General features: G+C 51.4%; 1 protein-coding gene across 1 annotated transcript; it reads left to right on the top strand.

Moving 5' to 3' along the window:
- Positions 1-462: 462 nt before the first annotated feature.
- Nkx3-2 (NK3 homeobox 2) lies at positions 463-3,936 on the top strand. Its single transcript, XM_005068815.4, is given in 3 exon segments — positions 463-768; positions 770-1,046; positions 2,318-3,936. Coding segments are annotated over 3 exon segments (1,002 nt in total). The 5' UTR covers positions 463-579; the 3' UTR covers positions 2,854-3,936.
- The last annotated feature ends 5,944 nt before the right edge of the window (positions 3,937-9,880 follow it).

The raw sequence follows: 9,880 nt of genomic DNA, 5'->3' as shown, positions 1-9,880 counted from the left end.
ATAAAACTGGGCAGAGGGTAAAAAGGTGTCCCGTTCTTCTCCAATTTTGGGGGCCTCAGCTGTCACCGCGGGCGCCAAGAGGGGTGGGCTCCGGAAGAGCCAGCCCAGAGGGGAAGAGGGAGGACCCGCCAGGAGCGAAGCCCTGCCGGCAGGGAAGACAGAGGCGCAAAGAAAAAGTGACTGGGGCGGTGCGCCGCCGCGGCGCTCCGAAGGCGACTGCAGACGCCGAGAGGACCCTTGACAATTCTCACTGGCCTTCCCCGCTGGGACAGACCCCGGCTGGCCCCCAAGGCTACCGGAGATGATTTAACCTAGCCCAGCTGCGGGAAGAGGGAATCTGGCGCTAGATTAGGGGGGAGGGGGTCCAAGCGAGGTGGGCCTGTTAGGTGGGGGTGAGGGGTCGGCGGGGATCCTGGGACTGAGGGGGGCGGGGGCTGCTGAGCTGCGCAGGAGTGGGCTGCGGGGGCCTGGAGCTCCCCTCTCACTCGCGCTGCGATCGCCCAGCGCTCTCTGTCAGGCTCGAAGCTGTCCCCGCCACCCAGCTGCCCGCTCGGCTGCCGGCTCCGATCCGAGGCGCAGATGGCTGTGCGCAGCGCCAGCACCTTGACGCCCTTCTCCATCCAGGCGATCCTCAATAAGAAAGAGGAGCGCGGCGGGCTGGCTGCGTCCGAGGGGCGCCCTGCACCCGGGGGCACAGAAGTGGCGGTGGCCCCGGCGCCCGCCGTCTGCTGCTGGCGGCTCTTTGGGGAGACCGACGCGGGGGTGCTGGGGGGGCGCCGAGAACTCCCGGCTGGCGTCTCCTACCCGAACCAGAACAGCTGTGGGGCAGACCGCGGAAAGCCCGGGAGGTTGGGACTCGGACTCTGCTCTGAGTGAAGAGAACGAGAGCAGGAGGCGCTGCGCAGACGTTCAGGGAGCCAGTGGAGCCTGCCGCACCAGGGTGACCCTGGGCCTGGACCAGCCGATCTGCGAGATGCATACCGTCAAGGACTTGGAGGAGGAAGCGCCAGTCCGCAGCGACAGCGAGATGTCAGCCAGTGTCTCAGGTCTGCGGCGGGGGGTTCTCCGGAAAGAGGGCTGGGCTGAGGGGATGGGTTACGAGGTCAAGCAATCTGAGGCGGGGTGGGCCTGCTATGGGAACACTGTGCCTTGCTGGCCTTAGTTCTGGCCAAGTCTCCCAAGTTCTGCACGTTGGCGCGCACTACCCCAAGTCTTAAGCAACTGAGCTTCTTGCAGCCGGGCATCCTAGTACCATGTTTCCTGCACCCTGCACCCAGAGCGTGGAGTTCATCTGCAGTGCCTCCGCTGTATCCGCTCTACACTTAGCAAAAGGGGACCAGGGACCTAAGGTAGATCATAACGTTTCCTTGGCCCAGCCATGTAAGGGAAGACAGGATTTCAGGTTCTGTGACAGCGGAAGAATAAGTCTTTGAACGACTTAAATTTCCTCACCCCAGGACTGATAGAGCAGCCTTAGGCTGAGCACCTAGGAGTAAAAACAAAACAAGCAATTACCTGAGACAGGGTAGTGGGGAAGTGTGATCCAGGTCGTCCCTTAAGAGTCCAGCCTGTTTATCGACTAGTGGATGCATTCCTTGATCTGAAATCCCCGCAACTGGCTTCTTGTGGGTGCATTCTGCCGTAGGCCTCTCACTGGCTCAAATCAGGCCACACCTTTGACCTCTCTGCTCTTGCGCTGCAGGGAGTCCAGAAGAGGCTGGAGCAGGGGGTTCGGACCAAACAGAAATGAGGGTCTCCACTACCCTTTATTTTCTTGCAAAGACGAGGGAGGCAAGTGTACCCCAGTCACCCCGTTGCTATATCCCTGACAGCAATTTTAGACTTAAGGAATGAGGACTATATACTTCTGACCTCGAGATCTGCGTGCCCCCCCAATCTTCCTCTTTCTTGTAGCCAACGGATGTGTATGTGTGGGTGTGCAGGGGTGTACCGCCTGGAGCTAAGAAGCTGAAATGTAATGTAGAAAGCCAGGATTCGGGACTGAGTGGGGGGAGAAAAATAAAACAAGCTTGTGGATACTCTCGGGCGATGTATCCTACATTACTGCAGGGAATCTGGGGCCTCAGGGAGAGCTGTTCCCCTACTGCTGTGGCATGCTCCAAAAGAGATACGGATTTGAGAAGCGAAGGGAACGGAGTTATGAAACAGAACCCTCTGGAACTTCACCTCCCCTTTCAGTAGGCTCACAGCAGGTTTCTCTTCCCAGTCCTCCCCGAGAAACCACTGCAGTAGAGACCCATCTGCACCTCTGCGAGTCTGACGGCTTCTTGTTTTTTCTTCCTATCGGAATCCGCAGGCGACCACAGCCCAAGAGTTGAGGACGGTGGTGTTAGTCCCGGAGGTTCACGAGTGCCTGGTTTGTGCAGCTCGGCCGGCAGCGGAGCTAGCGGCGCTCAGGCAGGAGGCATAGAGGAGGAGGAAGAGCCCGCAGTGCCCAAGCCTCGAAAGAAACGTTCTCGGGCAGCCTTCTCGCACGCCCAGGTCTTCGAGTTGGAGCGCCGTTTTAACCATCAGCGCTACCTGTCCGGGCCAGAGCGCGCAGACCTGGCAGCTTCCCTGAAGCTCACCGAGACCCAGGTCAAAATCTGGTTTCAGAATCGTCGATACAAGACCAAACGCAGGCAGATGGCCGCAGACCTGCTCGCCTCGGCGCCCGCCGCCAAGAAAGTGGCAGTAAAGGTGCTGGTGCGTGACGACCAAAGACAGTATCTGCCGGGAGAGGTGCTGAGGCCTCCCTCTCTTCTGCCACTGCAGCCCTCCTACTACTACCCTTACTACTGCCTCCCGGGCTGGGCGCTGTCCACATGCGCGGCCGCCGCTGGTACCCAGTGAACCGCTTGCAGAGAGGCAGCGAATGATTCCTGCGCCCCAGTTTGCACCCCCGCGGACAGGTGTAGAGATTGTACTCAGCGCAGGCAAGCTCTTCCGGGGGTAGGGGAAACCTCAGGTGCAGAATGAAATCCTGCTGGAGTTCCTCTACCCAGGGCGACCTGGCAGCGGAACTGAGACTGCCCAGAGAGGGGGCTTTATTCTGGTTTGAACAGATGCGCCCTATGACCCCTGGCACTCTGCACACCCGTCACCTCTCTTCAAGTCTCGGGACGCTATTTATTATCACAGCAACGTTGGATTTGGATTGTGTCTGCCTGGGGATGGTGTTTACCCAGAGCAAAGAGGACTCCTGGAGACCCCATAGCCCGAATCCTCAGAATCTCGGGTCGGCCAGGCGCTTCGTGCGCGCTAGGCCACACTAGTTCATGGTATCCATGCTATCGATCTGTATCTACATATCTTTAATTTTTGGAAATTACATTTGTGACAAAGGAGTGCAGAAGCCTGACAGCTCCAGGCCAGGAGTTGATTTGAACCTCGAAGGGTTTGATTTTGGGGACCTCCACTCCACCCCTCACGGGGCACCATCCTGGATGCTGAATGTAAGAAAGGGAGCCTTCAAGCGGGCTGGCCAGGGATCCCCTCTCCTTTCCCTCTCACGGAAGTTCAGGGCCACACCCAAGGGGAGAGTGCCTGGGGCCCCTATAGAGAGACCCGCCGACCCGGAAAGCCCCCTTTCAGAAAGCTGTCTTTATTTCTTTCTATTTTTTTTCAAAGAAGGTTGAGACTTGTAGCACTTTTCGGTTGTTTGTATTCAAATAACGATTATTTTTGTATTCAATGTGAATATCCCTGGCCTGCATTTCCGCGGCTGCCTCCACCTTCTCCTGGCCCTCTGCTTGAACCCCACACCCTCTGTGCCTTGCTTGTTTCTGAGACTACCTGTCTCACCAGCCTCGCAGCTTTCTGCCTCTTTAAGGGCACTGTGCACTCAACTAGAGTTATCTTGAAAAGATTTGTGAATTTTGGAAGCTCTATTCGCTGTATTTTTTCTTTAATTTATAAACGTTTAGTTCAACGTGCCTGACCCGGACTTTGTTTTCTCTGAAATTCTCTTGGTGCGTCTTTGAGGCAAGGCCTTGGAGACGGGTGGGAGGCAACGGTGGAGCGTTCTGGGCCTCACTTTTCTTTCTAGGAGACAATACTCAGATGCCTAATCCGCTGTTCCCAACAGCCTTGCTGAACCTCCGGAATCACAACTTCATGGGTGTGGAAGAATTCCACTGAATCTTAAAACAAATGTTCGAGAGTCCTTGTTTCCTTCAGTCTCACACCCTCAAATCTTGGAGGTGCCTGGGCTGATTGAACCCACGACCAGTTTCCATCTAAAATCTGCAGATTCTTCTCCGCCTCCCTCCGCCTCTCCACTTTCGATTTTGTCAATGTTTCTAAGTGACTCGATCTTTTAAGAATAGGCTGAAAAACACAAAACAAAACAAAAACTTTCTCCGAAATTCTAAATCTTTTTGGGGAGAGTCAAGTGCCAGTAATATTCCTTCAGGGGAGGGTATCCTGCTCATTTTATTCCTACAGGTGCGAATTTTTATTCTAGCTAAAAAATGTTTGCAAACATTTGCTCCCTCATGACCTGGCATCATTTGATCTGCACAGGAACCCAGGATGAGACAGGCCATGCATAGGAATGCAGAAAAACATGCCCTGGCCATGCAAAACGCAAGACTCCCCAAAATACCAACTGTTCTTCCCAAGCTAAACGTCTAGCGCTTAGCGCTTGAGCTTCTTGCCTGGCTAACAAGGAAGAGTTAATGCCAATAGTGCCATGTCACTAACTCCGGGCCTGGAACCTCCAAAACCGGAGCCTGGGTTTGGTTTGTTTCAACTCACCTGTAGTAGAAAGGCTGGTTTGCCTTACTGCCATTCCTGAAAATCTTTCTCAGCTTTCTGGCCTCCAGTCCTTAGGGTACTAAAGGCCCAGGCAAGAAAGCCACCACCGCCTGGGTCGGCCTAGGCGGAACTAGACTACCAAGTTCAGCTTCAGCAAACAGGCAAAAGAGCTAAGATAAAGCCCCAAGGCTACACTCCTCTTAGTGCTCTCTCTACCACAGTTAGCAGACCTTTGGTTCCAAAGATCATTTTATTTCTATTTGTAAAATCATTTTAAAATTCAGCGTTGATTTTGTAATGCATTCTCCTTCAAGTTTGGAGCTTCTCCGTTGTTGCTGGTGGGTCCTCACTCCCTTTGCCCAGAGTGTTAGAATTCAGAGTGTTCTTGAGGGGGAGGTAGGTGTCAACCCTTCTGGGATTGATTGTTGCTTTCTCTGCTTACTAAAGAGGCAACTTGTGTTCATTCTCCGAGGATTCAGGGACAGGGCTAGCGTCTTTAGTGAAAGGAAAGGAAAAGATGTCCAAGGTCACAGCCTCACAGCTTCCTCCCTCCACCTCATTTTTAGCGGTGGCGGATGGGGTCATTTTCTGCCCCTCTCATAGCTGGCCTCAGCCTGGGAGAGTTGCTAACACAGCTCTCTGGAGCTGTCCTGGGAAAAATTACCCAAATGAATTGAATTGTTAAGTATCCTGGCAGCTCCTAGCTTGCATGGTATGAATACCAGGGCTGCAACATACTCTTTGGGTCCAGCTCAGCCTACCAGGATTCCACACCGCAAATACGACCCAGAATTCATGCACTCCTATTGGAAGTATGCAATATTCCCATATTTACTTACCTGCTTTTTTCAACAATCCATCCTTTCCTTCTTCCTTTCTTTTCTTTTTCTTCCTTTCTTTTTGTGAAATGAAAATCCTGCTCCCCTGCCACATACACACATACATACACACCCTGCTCCCTGATTAAGGGAATCTCACTTTATTATACACTTCCCATTGGCTTTGCCGCCTGGGCCCCATCTCCCAGAGCAGTCGCAAATACAGCCTGAGTCCAGGGTCCTTTCCCACTTCACCCTTCAGTACATTCGGTCTTAATAAAGCTGAGCTTGTGGGTATTAGGTTCTGACTCCCCCACACACAATTACACACATACACACATACACACATACACACAGATGATTAAACCAAAGAGCGGGAAATAAGGTTTAAAATGGGTTTGGAGTGTGCTTTGACCGTCATTGAAATCAGTCTGGTTAGCAACACAATTTTGTCTTGTGTGTGTGTGTGTATGTGTGTGTGTGTGTGTGTGAGAGAGAGAGAGAGAGAGAGAGAGAGAGAGAGAGAGAGAGAGGGAGAGGGGAGGGGGTGCTTGCTTATCTCAAGGTGTGTCCCATTGCAACGGTTTGTGAGCCTCTCAGATCTCTGGAAAGTATCTTGACTGAGTATTAACAGAGCTGGGGGAGTTGAGACTCTGTTCCATTTTCAAAAGATCAATGGCTTTCTGCACTGAAGACTCCTCCATACAGCTCCCCAACACTGAGAAAGTAGGCAGATGATGGTGCATATGTCTTTCTGAGAGAAAGTCCAAAATCATCTCAAGCACAATGACCCAGTGTCTCTGAACAGCAGCCAGTAATGCCGATATCTGGAATCAGAATAAATGCTGGAGACAGGACTGACTGGAGAATGGCATCAGGGACATTAGAGGGAGTAGGACATGCTTTGTAGTCTTGCTTACAGGAATTGTCCTGACTCTTTCTCTTGGAAAGAGGGAGTCTATGAACATTTACCTCAAGCTGTGAATACTGCCTGTCAGAGAAAGTCCAAGGACCCCAGAGAGACAATTCTCAGTCTAGACCTCACCAGGCCCTGGCCCTGTGTTTCTAACTTTCTAACCAGCCATGGCCAGAGCTTAGAGCTCAGGGTCCGTGCTGGCAACACACTGTCTTCAAACCAAGTTTCTGTCTGGGACTCAGAACAAAATGTGGACTCTGGCAGCTACCTGAAAAGTCTGCAGAATTCCACTTGCTTGCACAAAGTCTCCTGCCCTGCTTCAGGAGAACAACTGAGTAAGTCTAGGATGTGGGGAAAATCAGAGGGTACCTCCCTCAACCCGAAAACTGGCATAGCTCTCTAGGGCCCCCAAGGAGTACTAAGGGTATTCTGGCCAGCAGGAATCTTAAAAGAAAGTAGAATAGACCTGTTTGGGGACCCCAGCTCCTATGGGGGGGGGGAGTCCTGGGATTTAATCCTAGGCAACTACACAACCTTGCCAATTTTCCTAACTGGGAATAGCACCGAGCTGCAAGGGGGTGGCAAGAATCAACAAACTCTCCAAGGAACTGGGTCCCCGAAGTACAAGCCACTGCTTCCCAAGGAAGCACCAGAGAGGCTCCTAAAGATGACAACTCAAACAAAACTCAGCAATAATAGTGATGCTAATAATAAAAATATCAACTTAAAAACATTCCTTACCTTGGAGCATTATGCGAACACTCTCCATCCCTTCCTGCTGGGGTTTACAGGAGCTACCTGTTTAGGTAGGATGTCTGATGAGTAGGAGGTGAAGGCGCTAGGAGGAATGATGCCGTTCTCACCATCACAGGCTGGTGAGACGTGAAGGGGCAGTCTTTCAGAATCCAGAGGTTGCAGAAAATATTATGTTGGAGTGCTGCTCTCTCCAGGCTGGAGAGTAACTCACCAAAGCATAGAAGCACTTTGAAAGCCATTAAGGAGTGTACAACTGGATATGATTATTTCTGTATTGATGACATTGCTATTGACTCCAGATAAGCAAACTTGATTTCCTGCACCCTCAGGGGAATCCAAGCATCCTGCGGCCTACCAAACAAAGGGTCGACTTGTTAGAAATTACAGATCCCCTGATCAATTTTTGGTCTCCTAATATAAATGTTTGAAAAAGGAGGGAGGGGGAGAGCAGAGAGGAAAAAAATCTTTCTTTTAAACAAATCATTATATCACCTAATAAATTGTTTTTCCTTCTGTTGTACACATAGGGTTGGTTGGCTGTTCGAGTCATTAAAAATACATTTATAAGATACTGATTCCTGCGGCCTTGTAAGCAGGGGTGTTTCTGTGTAGAGTACAAGTTTAAGTTGACTGATGCAAACTTTCTCAGACTTGTGGAGTGTATGCTTGACACCGACCCTCCGGTGATGGAAATGCCAAATCTAAATTTGGTATACTTCCAGAGGTGTAGGAGATGGGGAATTGCCCGATCCCAGAATTAATCGGATTCCGTAGTAGCCGCCTCGAATAGCACTTCCTTGTCCCTTGGCCGAGACATCCAGTTCAAAGGCCGCTACAGAGTAGCAGGGAGAGTGCGGAAGTCACTTTCCCTGGATTCTCCGGTTGTAGTTGGCTGGCTGCTAGGCTCAACTGTTTCCTTCGAAATTTAGCTGGATGAGTGTGTGTGCAAGCTTGTGAGTGCGTGGGAGCACAGTTGGCCCAAGAATCGCGCACTAGTTTTTCTGGCTCTCTCGCACATCCTCGATAGCTCTTGCTGGCAGGGCAGTGACTGCGGGTCTCCCAGCAGACTGTACAACTACGGATCTCAAAGTAGTTGTAGTTTATCTCAGCACAGATTATGTGTTCTGTCTGGAGGCCCTCTGGTCTTTAGTGAGGATCCAGCACAAAGAAACCTGTGCCCACTTCTGGAGGCTTTCTGGCGACATCTTGTCTCCTCCTGTCACCTCACTCCAGCAAGGGGATCTAGTCTTAGGACTTGGGCGCTCCACGGTGCCAGTGGATAGTACTCCGGGTGGGAAACCCTGCACATCGAAAGTGGGAAGTGGTGGAGTTGAGTCCAGTACCCCACCCCCATCCCACTCCCCACACCTAGATCACAGCCTGCTTGAGGTCCTGGAATCCACAGACCTAAAGGCAGCTTTGTCCACTAAGGAGGTGAATCTTACTTATGTAACAAACTTCTCTTTTCGGCACATCTATTAATAAAACAAAGCAAAACAAAAACCTACAGCCCTTACTGGGCAAATTTGGTTTTTATTTGGAGAGGAGCATTGTTTCTTGTTTAAGGATTTGGGTCGCCTCTTCAGGCCTTCACAGGAAGGCCTTTATCCAGACATTCTCTGCCCTCCCTCCTCCGCAGGAGTGGGAGCTATTTTGTAGAATTCAGCTTTTCCTAGAGGAAGCCCTTTCTCCACCCACGACTCTAAGAAGGGAGGGCCCAAGGCTATTCCGCCTCTGGAGCGTGCTGGACACCCAAGAGTCACCATCCGCGGATAGAAAACGTATTAAGGGGAACAACCGCCACTAATGCGTTCTCCTCCACACTCCACCAGAAAGCAAGGGTGGGCGGCTCATTGTAAAACGAGAACCAATAAAAGTGCTCACTTTAATAAGGTTATTAACGTTTTTGAAAGGTTCCCCTTGTGTGCACGAAGACCTCCTTGAGAGGGGCGGTCGAGCTGTGCCGCTGGGATTTTTGCGCCCTGGCACCCACAAAAACCGCTTGGTTGTTGGGCCTTCTCTTCAAAGGGCTTTGCAAAGCTGTAGCCGCTGGGAGGCGCCCACAGGGCCAACACCCGAACTCAGCATGCCTCATGTGCCCGTTCTTGCTATGTGCAGCCGCAGGAATGAGGCTATTTGTGGCAGGTTATGAACTTACATTCAGAGGTCGTGGAGGACCCTGGATAAGGAAGAAGTTCCACCAGTCTGGGGTTTTTGTTCTGTTCTGTGCTTTGCTACTGGTTTTGGAAACGGTTCTAGAGAATTAAAGGAGGACTTAAAAACCACGTCTTATTACACCTCTGCCCCGGGTCACTGCTTTCTGACAGTTGGAGGAGGCAGCTCAGCTTTGGTCATGTGCATGGCCCTGATGGGTTGAATAGCTGTTACCTGGATGCTTTTCCATCTACAGAGTAGGCTCCCAGGGCTGTGAGACAAGGCAGTAAAGACATACCCATACAAAGACAAAGACAACCTATTAAGATGTAGGGCTGAGCAGACTTTACCTAAGTTCATGCATCTTTCAGCTCTCCTCAAAGAGGTCTCGGGTCATCTTTGGGTCATCCCATACACAAACTAAATTTTAAGTCTGTCCTGAGTAGGTTGCACAGTCCTGGCACTATTTGAGCAATAG

The sequence above is a fragment of the Mesocricetus auratus genome, unplaced genomic scaffold, assembly GCF_017639785.1.
Source record: "Mesocricetus auratus isolate SY011 unplaced genomic scaffold, BCM_Maur_2.0 Super-Scaffold_100006, whole genome shotgun sequence".
Classification (NCBI taxonomy): Eukaryota; Metazoa; Chordata; class Mammalia; order Rodentia; family Cricetidae; genus Mesocricetus; species Mesocricetus auratus.
This window is presented reverse-complemented; position numbering and strand designations above follow the sequence as displayed.